This window comes from Marmota marmota, unplaced genomic scaffold (genome assembly GCF_001458135.2).
Source record: "Marmota marmota marmota unplaced genomic scaffold, marMar, whole genome shotgun sequence".
Classification (NCBI taxonomy): domain Eukaryota; kingdom Metazoa; phylum Chordata; class Mammalia; order Rodentia; family Sciuridae; genus Marmota; species Marmota marmota.
In genome coordinates, this window is record NW_026000171.1 from 2,539,363 (window position 1) to 2,560,364 (window position 21,002).

Below are 21,002 nucleotides of genomic sequence, written 5' to 3' on the forward strand. Positions count from 1 at the left end.
GCGTCTGTGTTTTCCTCTGGTGTGTGCCATTGAGAGTGACTTCCTTCTCTGTCTGCAGCCATGTCATGCCCACAGTCCTTCGTGTACAACCACTGTGAGCATGGCTGCCTCCGGCACTGTGATGGCAATACGAGCTCCTGTGGGGACCATCCCTCGGAAGGCTGCTTCTGTCCCCCACACCAAGTCATGCTGGAAGGCAGCTGTGTCCCTGAGGAGGCCTGCACTCAGTGTGTTGGGGAGGATGGAGTCCAGCACCAGGTAGTAGCCTTGGCCTTTCACCTGCTGTGGGATGGCTTCCCAGGCTCCTGCCAACTTCTGCAGGAGGTCAACTCCTAAGGGGATCATGGAGGGATAGGGAGGCAGTATTACATAATGGCTTTGGATTCAGATAGATTTTGGTTGAAATTCTGGGCCTGTCATGTATTAGCTGGGCAATCAAACACCAAAGTGTTATTCTCACATTATTACTATTATTTTATGATCATATTCATGTACATAGAATGATATAGGAATTCAGGAGGGAAAAGAAAATGAATATTTTATATGGTGATGCCTGACGTTATTCAGATTATATTATATACCTTGATTATGCTAACCCACCATGTATAAATTTTCTCACTGTTTTTCAAAGGTGGTTTTTTTTTTTTGCAAGATATTAACAGTTACTTGTGGCCAAATGAGTTGAAAAAATACTTAGCTAAACATAGTTATCACATTTCTTTATTGCAGGATACTTCAGCACTTTTGGGGTGCTAATGTATATTGCAAATATTTAAGAGGATTTTTGTTTCTTCAACTTATTTAACCATGCAGTTTGTGTGTGAGTGTGTGTGTGTGTAACATTCCTGTAGACTAGAATTCCATAGAATATATCAGGATATCCTCTATTACTTATAAATACTCACAGAAGCCCTATGAAGAATTATGAAGCCCTATGAAGAAGTCTTAAAGAGCTTAGTAGCTTGCCCATATGCACAGTTTGTAAGTGACGGAAATGGGAGTTGGACTCAGATTTTGAAGTTCCATCTGACCTCAAAGATCTTGTTCTTTCTATCATATGGAATTGCTATTTTAGTACATCTTTTTTGGACTGATTAGCTTGGAGCTATTGAGTCATAAGTTTTTATTTATTTATTTATTTAGCTCTGCAGGAGTTAATTAGAACACTTGGAAAGAACATTTGGCAGAGTTAGCAGACTCCCCCTTCTTGGTCTGAAATGACAGCATATCTCTTCCAAGCTGATACCATGTGTATTTAAAGGATCTGGGGCTTATGTGTGTCTGTGCCTATGTGAATGTGGGCAGTGGTCTGGCCCTCACCCTTGACAGAGATACTACCAAGCAAGATAGAGGTAGAACCCATTTGGCTTTTAGGAAAGGTGAATGTGTTCTATGATCCTGTCTGCATTCATGATCTAACACTTCCAAAATCACTAAGAAGAACTTTTAACATTACTGAGAGGACCAGGTTTGGTGACTTATCTCTGTGTGTAGTCACAACTAGGAGAACTTTTGTGGTAAAGTTAGTCAACCAACCATAGGAAATGTTGAAAACAGTAATTACGATAACTACACTATTCTGTCCCTGACATTGTGAGCCAGGAAATGGATCATTTTATTTGATTCTTCCCAAAGCTCTGTAGGATCCTTATCACATGTCCTATTGAAAGATGGAAAAGCTGAGGCTCGCATGGCATGAAGTTATAAGGCTGGGACTCCCACTTATAGCAGAAGGTCATCCCGTAGTGTTCCAGCCCAGCCACTGATCTCAGTACAGTTGTATAAGCGTGGGCATCAGTTGCACTGAGATCAGTTAGGGTACTACTTGAATGGGTCTACTTATTAGGGTACTACTTGAATGGATCTCATCTGTTATAGTTTAGTTGTTGGACTTCATCACAGTGGACCCCATTTGTTCTCAATGTGGAACAGAAGAGCCAGGAGAGAAGCCCAGTCAGATTTTACCGCCATCTTTTAATTTGCCAAACTAAGCAATTGGCTGTACATAATATTCCCCAAGTGAGTTGACAAAAACCTTACATCTCTCTCCTTGATTTGCACAGCTCTTAGACTCCCACAGGGCTCAAATGATGTGTAGCATTTACATATGGTGCTAGCGCTTAGTGGTAATTCCTGATTGGTTTTTCTGGTAGGGGCCCAGTGCTTCCTCTCAGAAGGAGGCAGAACTGGTCTCTACCCTTGTCTTTGGTATTCTGTGATGAGAAGTAAACTCATTTGCTAAGTGTTTCTGGCTCCATGAATGTCAGGTGTCTTTAGGGCCCTGAAAGTAGGGAGCTTGTGAATTTTATCCTCATGTCTTGCATCTCCAGCCCCCCCTTCTCCACTCCTCTCACTCTATTTCTCCTCTCCTCACCTTCAGTACAAAACGTTAGAATAGGCATTGGATTGTGTAAGGAATCCATCCAAATAGCGCAATCTTTTGGACATAGAAACAACCTTATAAATATATTTTAAAAATCAAGTAACATAAAATTAATCAAAAGCTTTGCAGAGAACACAGCCAGTTTTAGTTGTTCAGAAAATATAGCTTAAATGGGTGAAAACACATATCTTGTCCAACCACCTGCGTTTTCAGCTTCTACTTTCAAAGCAGAGAAAGACTAAAATTCTAATATGAAGAACATTTCCATTAAGGGAATTTTTTAACTGAAAAAAATGAAAAGCTCAGAAAAATCTTCCTTTGGGGAAATAAACCATGGTATAAATCTATTATAGTTACTTTGGAAGGGTAAAATATTTATCAGTTTCCATAGCTCTTGTTTGTTTTACAAAATGTGCTCCAAAGATACAAGCCTTTATAGCGGGCACAGAAGGGACTAGAAGCCACCACAGGTTGTCCCTCTCTGTGGAGCTGGTGGTGGGACACCATGCTGGCAGGCCCTATGTCAACTCAGGGAGAACTGCATCCTTCACCGGGAAGCCCATAGCTAGGAACCTCCTTACCTCTCCCTCAGTCTCTGCTGTGCTGCGATAGGGCTCATTCATTTGCATTCATTCAAATTCTCAGGCTCCACAGTGGTGGGTGGTGTATGACTTGTGTGTCCCTTCTCTGGCTTTGAGCTTTGAAGACTTTGGTTTTTCCCAACCATACTCCAGGTAGGCATCTTGTGGCATCTCTATTTACTTTGACCTGCAGCTGGCTCCTCCACCTGGTCTGTTCAGATGGTAGTCATGCCTCTGCCTGCAACCTGGCAGAGGACAGGCAACCTTTGGCATGGGCCTGTGCAGGAGTGCCCTCTGCTGGCAGGTTTGCTGTGTAGCCTGGCCAGGCTAGTAGAGCGGCCTCCAGCAAGCTTACTCATCCTTAGCTTTGTTGGGGGCCATTGATTCTGTGCCCTGTCTTTGGTGGGGTTTCTTTAAACCTCCTGGGAAGACCAAAAACCCTGGAGAAGGATGATGAACACCTGCTTTTAGACATCTATTTTAGAATTGCACACTTTCAGGATAGAGAACCCTGTATTTCTGTCCTGGATCTTCCCAGCCCTTGGAGAAGCCCTGGAACACCAGCGCTGTGGCCACTGTCGGATGTCTTTAGGGCCCTGAAGTCTTCTCTTCTGCAGCCTGCTCGCCATCTCCAACTTTGTCTTTAACATGCTTCCGTCTGAGGCAGGGTCCTGCTGCAGACCTTCAGGGCAGCTCCTTGCTTATGGAGTTAAGTGCAAACTCCTTATTCTGCGCCTGGCATTGTAATCCAGGAAAAGGATCATTTAATTTGATTCTCCGTAAAGCTCTGTAGGATCATAATCACAGAGCTGCAATCAGGTCCTCATCCCACCTGCCTCCCCATGCTGTGCCCAGGCCACCACCAGGCCCAGCCCTGCTTGCCCACAAGGACATTCCTTCCTCTTTATCCTTCTTCATTCAGTTCCCACCTGCAATTTCTTTCCTCTTCCTCTTTGCGAGGTCCTTCCCAGGCTTCATAAGCATGTCTTTGTGAGACATCTCTAATCACCCATCCCTCATGAAAATTTTCTTTATGCTTATGTGTTTTTCATTTTTGAAAATGGCTTTATTGAGATATAATGTGCATATTTAAAATGTACAATTTGAAGGATTTTGACCCATGTGTTCATCCATAAAACCATCATCATAATCAAGGTGATGGATTTCCATTAGCCTCAAAGTTTCCTTTTGTCTTCTTCTAAATCCATCCCCTAACTCTAGACAACCACTAGTCTGTCTGCTTTCTTTTTAATTTTTATTAATTTTTTTGTTGCTGGTCTGCTTTCTGTCACTATAGATTCATTTATAGTTTTTGGAATTTTATATATGTAGAATCAGGCAGTGTGCCTGGCTTTTTTTCATTTGGCATAATGCTTTTGAGATTCATACAGGTTGTGTGTCTAATTAGATGGTTATTTTTCATTGCTAAATAGTGTTCCACAGCATGCGCATATCATAAATTATTTCTCTCATTCAACTTTTCATGGATGAGCTTTATTTCCTCAATTCTTTTATTAGTTGTTGGGACTGATCCCAGATAAGTGTGTCCAAACCTGCCCAGGGTAGATGCTGTGGCTCTGGATGAGAGGTAGTTATGATACAGCAGCTAAATCTGTTGCATCTGGAGACTGAATGCTGGGTTCAAATCCTCAATATGCGACCTGGTTAAGTTACTTAATTTCTCAGTATCTCAATTCTATCATTTTATACAAGATAATGATAGTACTTATCCCATAGGGTTATTATAAGGAAGATAAAGTAATGGATGTAAAACCCTTAGAGAAATATCTTGAATATATTTAATGTTAGTCACTATTTGAGGTACAGAACACAGTGGTTAAAAATATGAATTCTGGGTCTGAATTGTAGCTTTGTTGCTTGTACTACGTAATCCTGAGCGAGTGCCTTAGCTTTATCATTCAAAAAGTGGAGGTGTGGGGATGAGAAGGACAGTGGAATGAGACAGACATTATTACCCTATATACATATGTGATTGCATGACTGGTGTGACTCTGCATTGTGTGCAGCCAGAGGAATAAGAAGTTGTGCTCCATTTGTGTCAAAATGCATTATGCGTCCTGTGTATCTAATTAGAACAAATTTAAAAAAAAGTAGGGAAGATGTGAGTGATTTAGATAAAGCCCTTGAAACAGTGGCACACAGAAGATGGCGTTGAAATGTTAGCTGTTGCAGTTTGAGTGACAAGTGACCAGAACAGCTCTGAGGGTCTCACCCTGAAGGAGGAGGGAGCTCCTTGGGGAAGGGTGATTCACCTGGAGATCTCTGGTCTTCCTTCTTTCTAGCTAACTGTGGAAGCAGAAAGAGTAAGTGGGACTTTCTCAACCTGGTGATGTTTTAGAGGCTTTTGAGCTACTGGATAAGAATGTGTTTTTTTCAGGGGCAATTTAGCTTGAATTTGATTTTAAGTTTAAATTTAATCTGATATCTGAATACAGAGATAGACCAAGTCCTAACTCTGCATCCCTATTTGTGGAGCTCATCGCTCTGCAGCATGCCCTGAACTAATCACAGCGTCCACTCCTCACAGCAGTCCTGGGGGCAGGCCGAGCACCCTCGTCTTCCATGGAGGAAGGAAGCCCATGCTGGAGTTCAGGGTTCCTTATGTGGTAGGGCTGTGTGCAACTGTGAGGAACTCGCTTCATGCTCTGGGCAGACCCTCATCTGAAGACCCAGAGAGCTGTGCCCAGATCTGATCAGTTCTGGCATCAACAGTATCAACAGTTTGAAGAGTCTTTTCCTCTCCTCAGCTCTTTCTACCCACTTGTCTCAAGTTGATTCCAGACATAAATGGATTTCCTCCCCAGGCTACATCCCAACTTCTCCTTCAGCTTGGGAAATGCCTAGCAGTGTGACACAGGGCTTTCATTTTCTTACTTTGCTTGGTTTCAGTACTACTATCAGAGAAAGCTTTAGGGAAAGTTCTGGAGTTTTCTAAAATCTATAGTTTGTTCTTTCTCCCTGACTTTGCAAAGCTGTGTGGTAAGGGCCTTTCTCACGACCCCTAAGTTTCTCTAGCATCTTGCCTCTCGGAACCTCACAGCCTCCTTTCACTTGTTCATTGTGTGGCTCTGACAGAGGGATAGGTCAGGAATGGTCCCTTGTGATAGGAAAGTGGGCCAGAGGTGAGGGAACTGACGTCCATAAACTCCAGGGCTTTGCACTCTGACGTGTTCTGTGCTTTTTCTAAATCTCATTTTCTCCTTAGTTCCTAGAGAGCTGGGTTCCAGACAATCAGCCCTGTCAGATCTGCACCTGCCTCAGTGAGCGCAAGATCAAGTGCATGTTGCAGCCCTGCCCCACTACCAAAGGTAAGTGAGTTCTCTCTGCGAGGTGCTCCTGGGGGAAGAAGTGGTCTTTGGGGCACCTCCATCCATCCCATCTCAGACATGGACATGGCAGACCATATATAAATAGGGCTGGTTTTCTTGACCAACCTGCATTCCCCACCGTTGGTCTTGGAGTCCCGTTTTTTACCTGGAGTAGATACTCCAAGATCTAATCCCACTGTCCTATTCCCCACCTTGGCATCAGACCCTGGAGCATAACTTTGAGGGTGTCAACAGGACATACTGCGGAGACTCATTTTGTCCTGGTGCCATGTCCTGAATCTGTGTGGGACTCCCGTGCAGGGCCTGTGCTGGTTTTCTGTGAATGGGAACATTTGAAACCCTTTTCTAGACTGGGCCATTATTTATTTCTCTGACTTTTGTGACTGTTTTCATCCTCCAGCTCCCACATGCGGTTCTTGTGAAGTGGTCCGTCTCCATCAGAATGCAGACCAGTGCTGCCCAGAGTATGAGTGTGGTATGTGTCCCACCTTGCATGTCCCTCTTGGCCCCAAACCCCAGGTGAATGATGTCCTGAGTGCCTAAAGCATGAATATGCTGTCAGGCACAGGGTGTGAGAAGGTACATGGGTAAGGCCTGGCTGGATTTTCAAAAATTAACACCTTTGAAAAACCAGATTTTCATCCTAGAAAAATTCTATAGTACAGTATGTGTACGTGGGGGTGGGGTGGGGCTGGGGAGTACCACTGGGGATTGAGCCCAGGGCCTTGCTCATGTTGGACAACTACTGTAGAACTGAGCTACATTCCCAGCCCCCATAGTACAGTATTATATGCAAGATTTAAGAGCATTAATCAAAGGGTGGGGTGGTTACTGCAGGGTGGGGCAAGAGAGATTTCCTGAAGAAAAAGGCATACTGCAGTATCCCATTGTCCTTTTCAATAAGATTTTAAGGACACTAGATATAGAGAAGGCCAGATCCCCAGGCACCTTGACTTCAGCAAGCTGATGGAGGGTTACATGATAGGCTTGTAAACTATGAAGCCCATGGTGGAACGAATGAAGGTGTAACTCAATGAACTCAGTGTGGATGGAATGAAGGTTCACATGACAGGAAAGCTCTCGTCTTCTTGTGCCTCACAATGTGCTTATGAACTATATGGAGGAGGACATAACACACAGGCTTATAAAATTTGCAGTGATGTGAATCTTTAAGGGAGAGCAAATAGACCAAGGAGAAAGAATGTCTAGAAAAGAATTTCAGTAATCTGAGAAATTTATTTTGGTGAAATTTATCAGAAATAATGAGACTTCTTATACAAGAGGGAGCTCTGACTTGAGAATAATTTTTTTTAAAAAATATGATCTTAGGATGTTAGGAGTAGAGAAAACTGGAAGGGCTATTTAGCTCGAGTTCCTCATTTTATTGACATTATTAAATGCCCAAAATATGCAGGCACTTGACTTTCATTATTTTATGACATCCTCAGACTAATCCAATAAAGTTCCCATATTACAGAGGGGGAAACTGAGTCTAGAGAATTCAGACTGGGCTAAGATCTGTAAGTACTAGCAGATGAAAAGAACAGTCAGTAAGAGCTTACCATAGGGCTATCTCTGTACCTGATTATGTACCTATGTAAATCTCTCTCTCTCATCTCTCTATCTAATCCATCACTCCCATCTCTTTCTCTCTTTATCATTATTTGTTTTCTTTTTTTGGGGGTGGGGATACTGAGCCACATCCCCAGTCCTATTTTTTATTTTATTTAGAGACAGTTGCTTAGTGCCTTGTTTTAGCTGAGGCTGGTTTTGAACTCCCAATCCTCCAGTCTCAGCCTCCTGAGTATTACAGGCGTGTGCCACGGTGCCCAGCTCTCTATCATCATTTCTATCTTATCTATCTTTATTGATTATTATCATCTGCTTAAAACTGTAGGAGTCTGCATGAATAGGAACATAGACTCCCCTTCACAGTAACAAAAGGACCACCCTTCAGAACTCTGTGTGAAACTCTCTTTTCCTGGCCCTCAGTGTGTGACCTGGTGAGCTGTGACCTGCCCCCGGTGCCTCCCTGTGAAGGAGGGCTCCAGCCAACGCTGACCAACCCCGGCGAGTGCAGACCCAACTTTACCTGTGGTGAGGCCTCCACTTTTCTCCTTTGTATTCGTGTTGCTATTTCTCTGTAGACTAACTGCTTTTTGGTATAACTGAATATCCTGCAGCCCTGAGCTGGGTGCAAGTGAATGTCTGACCTGGGTGTGGAGTTGCCCGGGACACCATGTTAGAGCTGAATATGTATGAACTGTGGCGGAGTGCAGTCCTCAGTGTGGCAGGACTGAGGGTGTCACCCTGTATGCCCTTCAGTCTGCAGAAAGGAGGAGTGCAGAAGAGAGTCCCCACCTGCCTGCCCCCCACACCGGACACCTGCCCTTCGGAAGACCCAGTGCTGTGATGAATATGAGTGTGTCTGCAATTGTGTCAACTCCACTGTGAGCTGCCCACTTGGGTACCTGGCCTCAGCTGCCACCAACGACTGTGGCTGCACCACAACCACCTGCCTTCCTGACAAGGTAGGGACAGCTCACTTTGGCAGGGATAACGACCAAACGCTTGCTCCTCAGTGGTGATTTGCACCTACTCAACCCTCCCTTCCTGCTCAAACCAAATACTACGTAGGTTGGTGGGTGGAATCAGAATTCCATCTCGCCTAAATTTAGTTAACTCTATTTACAGTGAATCTATTGTGTATTTGGCTAGATGGTTACAATCAATCATGGTTTTTACCTTTAAAAAGCTTGTTTGTAGGTTAGCTAAGGAAAAATATGATTGCATGTATCATTTAGAGATCAGTTAGTAGTTTATTTATGTGCTAATCGCTGTCAATTCATCTATCCCTCCCTCTGTCCATTGACCAGCCAATGTTGACTGAGCAACTACTATGTTCTGACAGAACTGGTACTGTGTCAGGTGCTGTGCGAGAAATATAAGATATGGTCCCCACTTATGATCTCACTAGTATATATGATAATAGTCTCTCAACTGAAAAATAAAGTGTCAGTGGCTGGTACAGATACTAAATATAAATAGCAGTCTTGAAAGATCAACTAAGATTAGCTGTTGGGAAAGACTGAATTGATGGGGTGGGGATGAGGATGGAGAGTGGGAAGGGAAAGAGAGTGTTGGGGAGTGGGACTTGAAATGAGCCTTCAGCGGGAAGACGGGAGCACAGTCACAGCTGCTGGATTGAGGGTGAGTGACAAAGAGTAGCTCCCTGGAGCTCCTTAGGGCTACACCAAAAACTCATTTGCCTGGAATGCTCTAGATCTCTGTTCCTCTTTGGATTCTTCAAGCTCAAGGTCTCCCAGTACACATCTTCTAGAGACGCAGGTGCAAGTTTAGGAGGCAGCAGTTGCTGCTCCTCATGGGTCTTTCTGGTGCTCCTCTTCTCGCCCCCTCCTCCTTGCCCTTCTATTGGTCTTTCTTGTGTCTTTCTAACCTATAGCAACTCCAGTCCCATTTTTAATGCCTTCAATTCATTGGAGAAGCCAGGACATTTGTCCTAGAAGATGTCATGCACTCTCAATTTGGCTGACAGCTTCCTCATGGTGTTGTTTACTATGTTCTTCCAAACGCTTTATTTCTACTAAACTGAAAATTAGACCCAGGGTATTATTTGCATGCACATTTGATTTTGGTGGGGCAAAAATTCCTCATAGATGGTGCTGTGTACCTCCTATGGCATCATCCCGTGAAGTACATAATGTCCAGTTGGCCCACCGTTAATGATAAGACTGAGTTCAGGTAATATCAGTCTATTTCTACATCAAGAAGTTTATCCCACCTCCATTCCTTCTGATAGTTTTAATAGTCATTGGTGTTGCTCAAGAATCAGTATATCATGAGGACTTGAAAACTTGTGACTTTTATCTACTTGACTCATTATTATGTATTCATTGGCTTGAATTCTTCCAATAGAACATTCCCCCATCTACTTTTGGTTACCCTGAAATAGAATTACTTTAGGTAAGGGGGTGGGGGTAAATGCTTGAGCTAAGGTATCTTGGAGATAGCTGAGAGGTAAGATTCTGGGTCAAATGGTGATCATTTTCTAGGAGACATTTTAATAGAAGAACAAGGTATTTCGGTGAACAGGTGCATTACACAGAAGCTAGAAGACTGAGTAGGTATAGGATCAGTAAATGAGGGTGGAGACCTATTCTGCATAGTTTTGGAGGGTATACTTGTGATTAATATCAAAATTTCAAAACTTGTCTCTGGATCAAACAGCTTCTTTAACACCTCATTCCAACAAACTACACCTGAGCATACGTTCCTGGCTTTAAATGTCCCAATTTCATCCAGTCTTTGTAATTTCATCTCTCGTCTCTTCTACAACCTATGATTCTTCCAGATAAGATCCATTCTCTCAAACATAGCCCGTACTGTGTTCCAGAATCTTTCCTTCTTATGTTCCTTGTCACTGTGCGGGGAGCGGGAGGTTCACACACTCATAGCACCTCCCCACCTTCTTTTACTTCAGTCTGCTCCTAAGGGGACAGATGTGGGTGGGTTTCAAGTCCAAGGACATTCCTGGGTCTGAGAACTTGGGTATAGCTTTTGTGTGACGTAACAAGAAGTTCAATGTTCGGTAATGAAAATGGGCCAAGGCAGCCAGTTGTTATATCCAATCCTGAGGACCATGAAGGACTTACAAGGGACCACCCTCAAGGATGGGCTGGGGATGGCTTTTCTAAGGCTGGTGGGCGGGGAAGGGAAGAACACAAAATCTACCTCCGAAGCACCCCTCCACATAGGCAGAGACCAGACTAGCTTTATTTCTTGCTGTTTCCTCAGCACCTAGATCAGCTTCCACACAGTAGATGGTTACTGACCGCTTGCATAAATGCATCCAATGAGTTCATTCACAGAAACCTCGTGTCTGCAGGTGTGCGTCCACCGAGGCACCATCTACCCTGTGGGCCGGTTCTGGGAGGAGGGCTGTGACGTGTGCACCTGCACGGATATGGAAGATGCTGTGATGGGGCTGCGCGTGGCCCAGTGCTCTCAGAAGCCCTGTGAAGACAGTTGTCTGCCGGTGAGTGGGACACAAAGGCTGCGTACTGCATGGGGCCACTGGATGAGGAAAGTAGGGGAGAGGATCCCAGAAGGGGGCAAGAAAGGCCCTGTGGTAACCTCTGGTTCAAAGCCAGAAAGTGCAAGAAGGAGGAGGAGAATAGGTCTGAGTTAGAAGAAGGAAGCATGAGAGAAAAATTGCTATGTCATCCTTCCATGATTTGATCCTTGGCTAACGGCCATGCCTGCTGTGTGGTCTTAGGCGCAGAGGACTGGCAGAATTGGTTTGAGCAGATGTAGAAGAGATTAAATGCCCAGAGAAGAGGACCTGATTTTTCTCTCTCTCTTCCACTTTTAGTCGCCACCTTAGCTTATCCCCAGAGTAGACATATGTTCTGAATTTTCTATGATTGTTCAAGTTTCAAGGCACCACAGCATTTCTACATAGGATGGTGGGCTTTGGGACTGTGTTTTTAATTTGAGGTACAGGAAACATGATCAGTGTTCCCCATATTCAATTTGTGGTGGCCTACCTCTAAGATCCCCTAGTTTTGCACCTTGAAGACTGATCAGAACTTAGAGGAAGGGAGCAACAGTCTTCATGGAGAATCGTGGGTCAAACTCTGCTTGTTGGCATATTGCTATTGTTGCTTTCTTTTTATCGTAGTCATGTTAAAGGAAGAAGTTCCAGGGCAGGCAAGCACATACATCTTGTGGATGCTTTTGTAAATGCTAACAGCAGTGAAGGCCTTGCTCTTGATGCTGCTTGGTGATAGAAGGGAGAGTCTAGGAGTGAATTCAGAAATGGGAGAGCCAGTCAGGTCACCTGCCATTCTCCCTGCATTGCTGATACCGAGGATAAGTGGAACTGTGAGGCATCTTTGAGAGATGATGGTACTATGGAATCCAGGTGTGACTTTTGGGAACACTAAATTATGGAAACTCCTTGGTCTCCATCCCCTTCCATAGGTCATGGGAAGTGATGGCAATATCTTGCTGTCAAACAAAGAGAGTGCTGTTTAGAGGTCATTTTTATAAAGTTGGCACCCAATACACTTAGTTTTAGTAGGGAATTTTGATTGCAAAGTCTAGAACCCACTTGAGCTAACCAAAATAAAAAGACAGTTTGTGGAAGAGACATAGAGGAATCTCCTAGAAATAAAAGGTGAGACAAATGGTCATGACATTTCTGTCCATGGGTCCCATGAATCCCTGTCTTTCCTCTCCATCCATCTGCTTCTGCTCCTCACTGCAGACCAGCTTCCTCTATGAAGAAATTGTACTTTCTTATAAATTTCATTTGTGTATAGGTTTATGGAATCTGGTTCCAACTCCACATGGCTTTTTAGACCCCGGGCTCATTCCTGTCCAACCGGACTTAGTCAGTCCGGGTTCCATGGATTAACTTTTTAGAAAGAGATTCAATGGGCTCCGTTCAGCCCATGGATGGGTAGCTCTGTCCAGTTCCCACTCTGGTCCAGTCAAGGGTTATATGTGGTATGAACCTGGATGTCCACTGTGGTCCGCTGTGGTGCTGGAGGCAACTCAAAAAGAAGATGGGTACAGAGGTCAGGGAAATGAGTGGAAGAGGAAAGAGTCTGGAACTCTTGGCCTCAGATAGCTCTAGGCGATGAGAGTCCATTATAATTTTATGGGATCACAGTCATTACCCAGGCTGTTGTTGACTGAAATGTCATTTTCTGGCACATGATTATATTTTATTCATCCTCATGATGTATCTCAGGAGGAAAAAGAGGGAAGGCTATTTTTCCCATTTATCAGAGAGAAGAAACAAAGAAATAGCATAGGGAATGGAGTTGGCTACTGCTCCTTAGCTCATCTGATGCCAGTAGGAACTGGAGCCTGGGGCTTGTTCTGTTAGGCTAGTGCCACTGGCAACTCCAGTGTTGCAAGGGCCAGTGTGGTCCAGGGAGAGGGAAGAGGTCTTCAGACTCTGCTCCTCAGATGGCCTCAGCAGGGACAAGGGACCCAAGCTCCATGTTTCCAACTTCCATATCAGTTATGGCAACCATGCTTCAAGGATCATGCTGCCTCATTAATTAGGAATGTATCTTCTGGTGATGTATATCTTCAGGTTGGGTGGATATTAGATCAACTTAGCTCCATTATTTAAAAAAATGGCTTAAAAATTTTAGTGCATATAACATAGTTTTCTGCATTTCAATCCTGAGTACTATCCCCTTTCATTTCTTCCTTTCTCCTTCCTAATTCCCTTTCTCTATTATATTGGTATTTCTCCTATTTATTTATTTTTTATCAATGCATTATAATTATAACATATAAAATTGGAATGCATTGTGGTATATTCATACATTCACCTAGCGTAATTTGACAGAGAGAACAGGGTGGAGAAGAGAGTAAGGGGAAGGGTCTGAGATGTGTAGTCTGATAGGACATTGATAATATACTCATGATATACTCATTGGAGGAGTAAGGGAAAAGAAAATGGTGAAAATATAGGATGAGCTCTGGTTGTGCAGCAAGTAAATGGTGTTGCTGGTGGTGTGGAGGGGAATCTTGGAAAGATGGGAATTTTGGTGGCATGGTCAGCTGCATCTTAGTGTGAGACATGGATGAGGTCTTTGGGTTCAAGGTATTTGGTCTGGGAATCATTTGTGACATTGACAGTGTGCTTGCCCCCGGTGGGATGCAGCAGAAGACAAACAGGGTGCACACCTCAGATCACTCCTACAGCGAGGCTCATAGGAATGACATCAGATCCCTCCGAGTATTGCTTACTCTCTTCAGGGTTCCCTGGAGTCTGTTTCTTTTATGGCATTTCATATGTTCAGCCTTATGGTAGGATGTGTGGTGTATCATCCTAATTTGAGGTACTTAGTACCTCTTCAATGCACAATAAATGACTAAAATCTCAGCTGATAAAAAAGACTGGGGACAGCTTCCTGCGCACTGCTCTGACGTGGGTAGGGATGTCAACAGGTCCCATGGAGGTGGTGTGGGCTTGAGCCAAGTCTCTAGAGTGCTTGCGCTGTCCTGAGGGAGGCCACGTTGTGTGCCTCTTCTGATTTGGCTCTGCTTGTGCGTGCATTTGGGAAGCCAGGCAGGCTTCACGTCCCTACCCCTCCTGGACAGCCAAGGTTATTGCTTCTCTCTTAAAGGACATTGCTTCAAATTGAAGCCTTGTCCTGGGTCTTTGCCCATAGCTCCTCACGTTCATTGTCTTGCCTATTGTTTGTTACATAGATGTTCAGAGGAAGGTTTTGATCCAAATTCCTAATGCTTTGGAGGAACTTGAGGCAAGATGAGCCAACACACTGCCAGGATACTGGGTTCCCTGTTAGGTTTTCTGGAGAAAGTTGAACTCTTTTTCTTTGTTTCTTTACTGTACCCCTTAACTATAGGTAATTGTCAAGTAACTTTCAGGGAAAGTCCATCTCCTCACAGTGGTACATTAGCTTTCTGTTGCTGTGGCAAAACACTTGAGAAAACAACTTAAAAGGAAGAAAGGTTTATTTTGGTTCACAGTTTCAGAGATTCAGTCCGTGCACAGTTAGCTCATTGCTTTGAGGCCTAATGTGAGGCAGAACATATGTCAAGGAGTTCATAGTGGAACAAAGCTGCTCACCTCGTGGCAGCTGGGAAGGAGTGGGAGAGAGAGAGACACAGAAGGGCAGGGGTCCGGATATCCCCTTCAAGGACACACCTCCAATGAGCTAACTTCCTTCCACTGGGTCACATCTTCTAAAGGTCTTACCACCTCCTAGTAGTGTCACAGGCTGATGATCAAGCCTTCAACATTTAAGTTCAAACCATACAAGTGGTAAGAAATGGTGGGATCAGGGCATTCACCTGGTAGAAGTGATCAGCCCTGCGTATTCTCCCTAGTCAATGTGGGCCCTAGATTTGGTCCCAGCAAAGACTATGTTAGCTGTTGGACTAGGTCTTTGTCTCAAAAGCAAACCTTAACAAGGGCAGGCTCAATCTCTTCAGCTGGTGTAAGACCCAGCTTAGTGGTTCAATGGTTGATGCTTCTAACCACTTCTTGACATGGTCCTTAGGCTAGTGCGCAACAAAGATGAACATTTCTAGTCCAAATGTTTCTGCAAACCCCAGGGCTCAGTACATATGAACAGGGGTAAGAACACCTGTGTCTTAGCTTCTGGCCTGTTGTGACTGCTCTTTCTGTTTTCCAGGGCTCTACCTATGTCCTCCATGAAGGCGAATGCTGTGGAAGGTGCCTGCCATCTGCCTGTGAGGTGGTGACCGGATCACCACGGGGGGACTCCCAGTCTTACTGGAAGAATGTAGGTCTAGATCCTAGGGAGAGTGGGAAGGAGGGCAGCAACTGACCAGCCTAGGAGTCCTTTCTGTGGTCCAGTGTCAACCTAGGTTTCGTCTCACTCCCTGCCTTTCACTTTCCCCATGGGCTGTTTAACCCAGCTATTGGTATTATTTGGGTACCAGCAGGGTTTACCTTACTTTTTAAAAGCTAGGTCAGACTTCCCATTTTATGGATTTTTCGAAGAACCCAATGCCCTCTGTGAGAGTTCCATGAACTCCCAGGGGACTTGTACTCTCCTGTCACCTGTGAATCTAAGGCCGTGCATCCCCTGGGTGGTTGGTTTAGGGATGGCTCCACCATCCTGCATGTGTTGTTGGCCCATCACCCCTCCCAAAACTCCACAGGCTACAAGTACTGTTTGGTGCCACAGCAACCCAGGCCTCAGGCCTTTTCACTAATTTCCATTGAAACCTCCCTGATGGTTTTAAGGAGGTGGAGAAATTTGTAACTCAGGGGAGCAAACAATATCTCGGTTTCCAAAGTCCCTCTGCTATTTCTGGAGGTATGGGTGTGGTATCTTGCCATGCTGTTGACCCTCCAGTTCCCCACTCTTTTATTCCCCTGTCCAGCCCCCCAACTCAGCCAGATTCCTTCCTCTAATGTACAGCAGTTTAGCTGTCTCCCTTGGGCCCCTACGTGCTCACTTTGACTTGGGTGCTTATCGAGCCATTTTCCTAATCACAGAGGATTTGCTCTTGGGGAATTTCAGTCTCAATGCCAGGACACAACAAATCTTCTGATTAGAAGGAATATCTCGGGAGTGTTAAGCCCTGGCAGCCTCAGGGACAGGTAATGTAAGGGATCCACATGGGCCTTCCCCTCTGGCTCCTTCTGGTAAGACTAATATTTTTTGTTCAGTAGAAAGGAAGGCAAAAGGTTAATTGTCTTGCCCCAGATAGGTCCATCTCCAACCCAAGCCCATCACCATTCTCCTCCTCAGAGAGACCCAAATGACTCATTGAGTTTTTCAGTTGAGTGTCTACTAACCCCTTAGAATCCAATGTATGTTTGGATTTCCCTTCTGTGTGTCCCGCTTTGCCACCCTATTAGTTTTTCTGTCTCCCATCCATCCTGAACTGAGGCAGGCTTTGTCCCTCTTACCCAGAGGCAAGGCCAGCTCAGATCAGAGGCTGGTCCATTTTAGTGGTGGCTGTATGCTGATCCCTTTGGAGCTCAGTATTCTGCCCCTTCCCTGTCTTTAATGTCCCATCCCAAGGCTCACACAGCCCTGTCCCACATCAGTGTTTGCAAGACACAAGGTAACCTGAGTGTCTCTCTCTCCAACTTGAGTCTCCATCTTACCTATAAGACTTGGGTGTAGCAGTAGTTTTGCTGCTGGGAGCATGTCAGGGACCAGTGGGTTGAACACTGGTTGGGTTGACTTAGTGGGGCCCATGGCCAAGGCTCAACAGAGGCCTGAAGTAAGAAGGTTTAATCATGGTGAGTCAGAATAGGAAGTGGAGAGAATGCTGTAAGTATCTGGCATCTTCTGCTCCTCATCTGGAACAAGAAGAAAGTGATCAAGGGTTGGGGGAAGTAGGCCAGGACCTGAGGTGGACAGAGCGAGGCAATGTGTCTGGATGCTGCCCACTCAGACAATGCTCCTTCTAAGGCTTTTTGTAGGCAGAATCTCCTGGAGACTTTTCTGGACCATGGTCTGGGGCCTTTTCAGTTCTCTTTGCTATGGAGCCAATCTCTGATGCAGGCTCCCCATCTGCAGGCCCAGGAGCTTCAGGAACAGATTGCAGTGCTGTAGGGACCTGGGGCCAGCATCTCCAGCCTCCTGCCATCTCCCCATCTCCCCACATGAATAGGAAGTAGCACTAGGCTGGGAAATGGTTGGACTTCCTCTCTGCCTCTCTTCTCTGTCAGCCCATACTGCTGCTTCTTGCCATTAAGTCTCTGATCTTAGCTCAGAGCCAATAATGAGGATGGCAGAGAGCGTCCCTTGGCTTAACTCATGGGGTTGATGATGGTGGCTGTAGGGGAAACTTGACTCTAGGATCTTGTTTAAGGTGACTTTGACTCACTGAGATGAACCTCATGGATTCCCTCTGTGGCTTACCCTGTGAGTGCGACTTGGATCCTGAACTGGAGCTCACCTTTTGGGCCCAACCAGCTCCCTGTGAACAGTACACTGCCTTTGGGACCTTGGGCCCAAGACTTGCCTGGCTCATTTTGACTGCCTCTGGTATTCTGCAGGTTGGCTCTCACTGGGCTGTGCCTGAGAACCCCTGCCTCATCAACGAGTGTGTCCGAGTGAAGGAGGAGGTCTTTGTGCAACAGAGGAACGTTTCCTGTCCCCAGCTGGAAGTTCCCACCTGTCCCATGGGCTTCCAACTGAGCTGTAAGACCACAGAGTGTTGCCCCAACTGTCGCTGCGGTAAGGCATGCTGGCCAGAGCCTGGGCTGGGCCTGGACCCTCCTTCAAACTCTTTCCTCTTTTGGCTCCTGAATTCTTTGTCTTGTTAGCAACTCAGGGAAATGGGCAGGACCAAAATCTTCCCATCTGTTCCTAATGCACTTGTGACAGTAAATTAAAGGAGAGAAACAACAGTTTCCTGGAGGTCACTGTGTGCTCAGCTCTGTGCTCCAATGATGGCTCCTTGTCATTACTGCATACAGTTGTCATGGTGTTATTGAGTGGTAGAACTGGGATTTGAACCCCGGCTCCTCTGATTCTGGAGATCATCTTTTCAATCATGCTGCATTGCTTCACTGAGGGAAAAGTATTTCAACTGGTCACCCCTAACCGAGCTAGCAGACGAACTAATGGAATCAGCAGCAAAACCCAATGCTTGCCATCACTTTGCTCTGAATTCTCTATGAGAGTTTCTCTTGGGACTAAAAATTCCAAGAGTAGAATTTTATTCTTTAATAAACTCAAACACCTTCCCATCTATACCTTAAATATAAATTCACATAGACAAGCACCATCCTTTGAGAATGTATGAGGCTCTTCTCACTGCAGGCCGGGTGGTGAGGAACCAGGGAGCCCTTTGCTTCCTTTCCAGGAAGTGGGAAAGGAGGCCACTGTGGGACCCACAGTGCATGGGAGCTGACCAGGGAGAAGGACCAGCAGATCACAGAGGGAGGCTGGCCCGTGGAAGGGAAGTCCCTGAGGGGAACAGGCCTGTGCCTGGTTTTGGGAGGGTGTGTTTGCACTCACATTCTGTGCTTCTCTCTCCTGCAGAGCCTGTGGAGGCCTGCATGCTCAATGGCACCATCATTGGGGTAAGCTGCTGTCCTCTTCTCTGGAGCAACTGGTGAGGACAGGGAAGGGAGTTCAGGGCGGGCAACCCAGTCACTCTGAAGTGGAAATGAAAGAAACCTGTGAGAACTACCCCACACTGCATTTTGTACTGCCTGTGCGTTTCTAGGCACCTGGAGCTGGACTGTCCTCCCCACTTTCTGGGGCCCAGTACTGCTGTCTTGCTTTCACTTTCCCCAGGCAGGTGTGCATTTCTTGTGCCCACAAAGAAGCACCCTGAGGTCACTGTGCACATTTCTGTGTCCTGTCACCCACTGCTCTGGCTTCCTCTTTGGCATAAAAGTCCTCACAGTTACCTTCTCCAGGGTCAGGAAGGGAGTGGGCCACCAGGACAGGAGGAGCAATGCCGTGATGGCTCATGGAAGCCATGGACACATGGGCAGACCCTGGCTTAAGGGGATGAGGTGGACAGAGGGGGCCTTGGGACACTGAGGAAGCTGACCCTGCTGTCTTTGCTTCCAGCCTGGGAAAAGTGTGATGGTGGATGTGTGCACAACCTGCCACTGCGCCATGCAGGTGGGGGCCATCTCTGGATTCAAGCTGGAGTGCAGGAAGACCACCTGTGAGCCCTGCCCCGTGGTAAGGAAGGATCCGGGGGACCAAGGGTAGTGATGGATACGGTGGGACCTGAGAAATGGGACCTAACTGGGGTCTTTAAATAAATCTTGCCTTATTTTCTGATTATGGACAATCTTTGACAACTATCAAGAAGAAACTAAAAAGGACTGGGGATGTGGCTCAGTGTTAGAGTGCTCGTCTAGCATGCACAAGGCCCTGGGTTCAGTCCTCAGCACTACCACCAAGAGAAAAAAACAGGCGAGGGGGAGAGAGACTAAAAGTTACCCACCTAAATAGCATCTCTGGGAAATAATTATAATTTAGCCTTATACGTTTTAAACATTTTGTTTCTGTGTTTTTAAAATAAACAGCATTTGTGAGAGTTATGACATGTATTTACAGTTCTGTATCTTTTAAAACACATTGAAGAAACATCATTACTCTTCCTTGAAAACATTCAAAATTAGTCAACAAATACTTATCAGACACTTGTATAAGCCTCCTCAGAACATTTCCTTGAATGGATGTCTCTCAAAGCGTGCAATTAACCTTTTATTACAGGGTGTTTAAATGGTTTAAAATATTTCAGCCTGTTTCCCAAGTCATGACTAGGCGTAATCTAAATACTTGCATAACGTGATTTCTAGTGTATCATGGTTAATGGTTTGGTAGATGAAAATTGATGATATTAATTGTATCTTAGTTTTATTTATTTTTATTTCAAATAATCCTAATTGACATATAAGATTGTACATATTTGTGTGTGGGGGTACCATCAATGTCAACCATTTTAATCATGATGTTCAGTCCCACCTGGCTGGGATGTCATGAGCTCCATGTAGGTAGGCAGGATCTAAACTCATGAGGAGTCCTTAGCTTCTGCCTCAAGCTCCCCTCTCTGTTTGGGGTTTCTGCTGTTTTAGGAAATACAGTGGTGAGAGGCGTTTCCTGTGAGCTAGATACCTGGAATATAGTCATAACTCAGACAGTGTGAGGTGGAGCTTCTCCCCGTCAGCTGTGTAAAGCAGTAGGTGGGGCTGTATGAGGGGCCGCGAGAAGGCCTTCACAAGCAGAACAGCACAGAGGGATGTCTGGAGGGGGTGGGTACAGAACAAGAAGCAGAGTAGGAACCAGGAGGTCATGAGGGTGCTTCCTTTTTAGACTAAATTATAATTATTTCCCAGAGATGCACTTTGATGACTTTTAGTCCCTTTCTTTCTCTTTCCTCTTCCTCCTTCTCCCCACCCCCTCCCCACATGCCATGCTAGGGATTGAACTCAGGGCTTCCTGAATGCTAGAGAACAGCTTTACAGTTTACCACAGAGTCATACCCCTAACCCTTTTTAATCTTTTGATAGTGGTTCTTATGAAGACAAAGGACAACGGTTCTACATCTGTGTTCTCCATAGCACTTAGCACTTGTGTTTAAAACAACTCCCTAGAATATATCTGGGCTTTGATATGGAATGAAATAATGCTGTCTGGAATTACATGGCCTTCC

At 45.3% G+C, this 21,002-nt stretch overlaps 1 protein-coding gene across 3 annotated transcripts in view; it reads left to right on the plus strand.

Annotated features, from left to right (window-relative positions):
- The window catches only part of Vwf (von Willebrand factor), a 156,091-nt gene that overhangs the window by 120,257 nt on the left and 14,832 nt on the right, over positions 1–21,002 (plus strand). For 2 of the 3 annotated variants that reach the window (XM_015500732.2, XM_048787660.1), the window contains 10 exons: positions 59–258; positions 6,191–6,293; positions 6,715–6,789; positions 8,307–8,411; positions 8,640–8,845; positions 11,221–11,370; positions 15,524–15,634; positions 17,875–18,055; positions 18,866–18,906; positions 19,406–19,522. In XM_015500732.2, coding sequence (XP_015356218.1) covers positions 59–258; positions 6,191–6,293; positions 6,715–6,789; positions 8,307–8,411; positions 8,640–8,845; positions 11,221–11,370; positions 15,524–15,634; positions 17,875–18,055; positions 18,866–18,906; positions 19,406–19,522 — 1,289 coding nt within the window. The remainder of the gene's footprint in view (positions 1–58; positions 259–6,190; positions 6,294–6,714; positions 6,790–8,306; positions 8,412–8,639; positions 8,846–11,220; positions 11,371–15,523; positions 15,635–17,874; positions 18,056–18,865; positions 18,907–19,405; positions 19,523–21,002) is intronic. The other variant, XM_048787659.1, reaches the window with a different exon arrangement.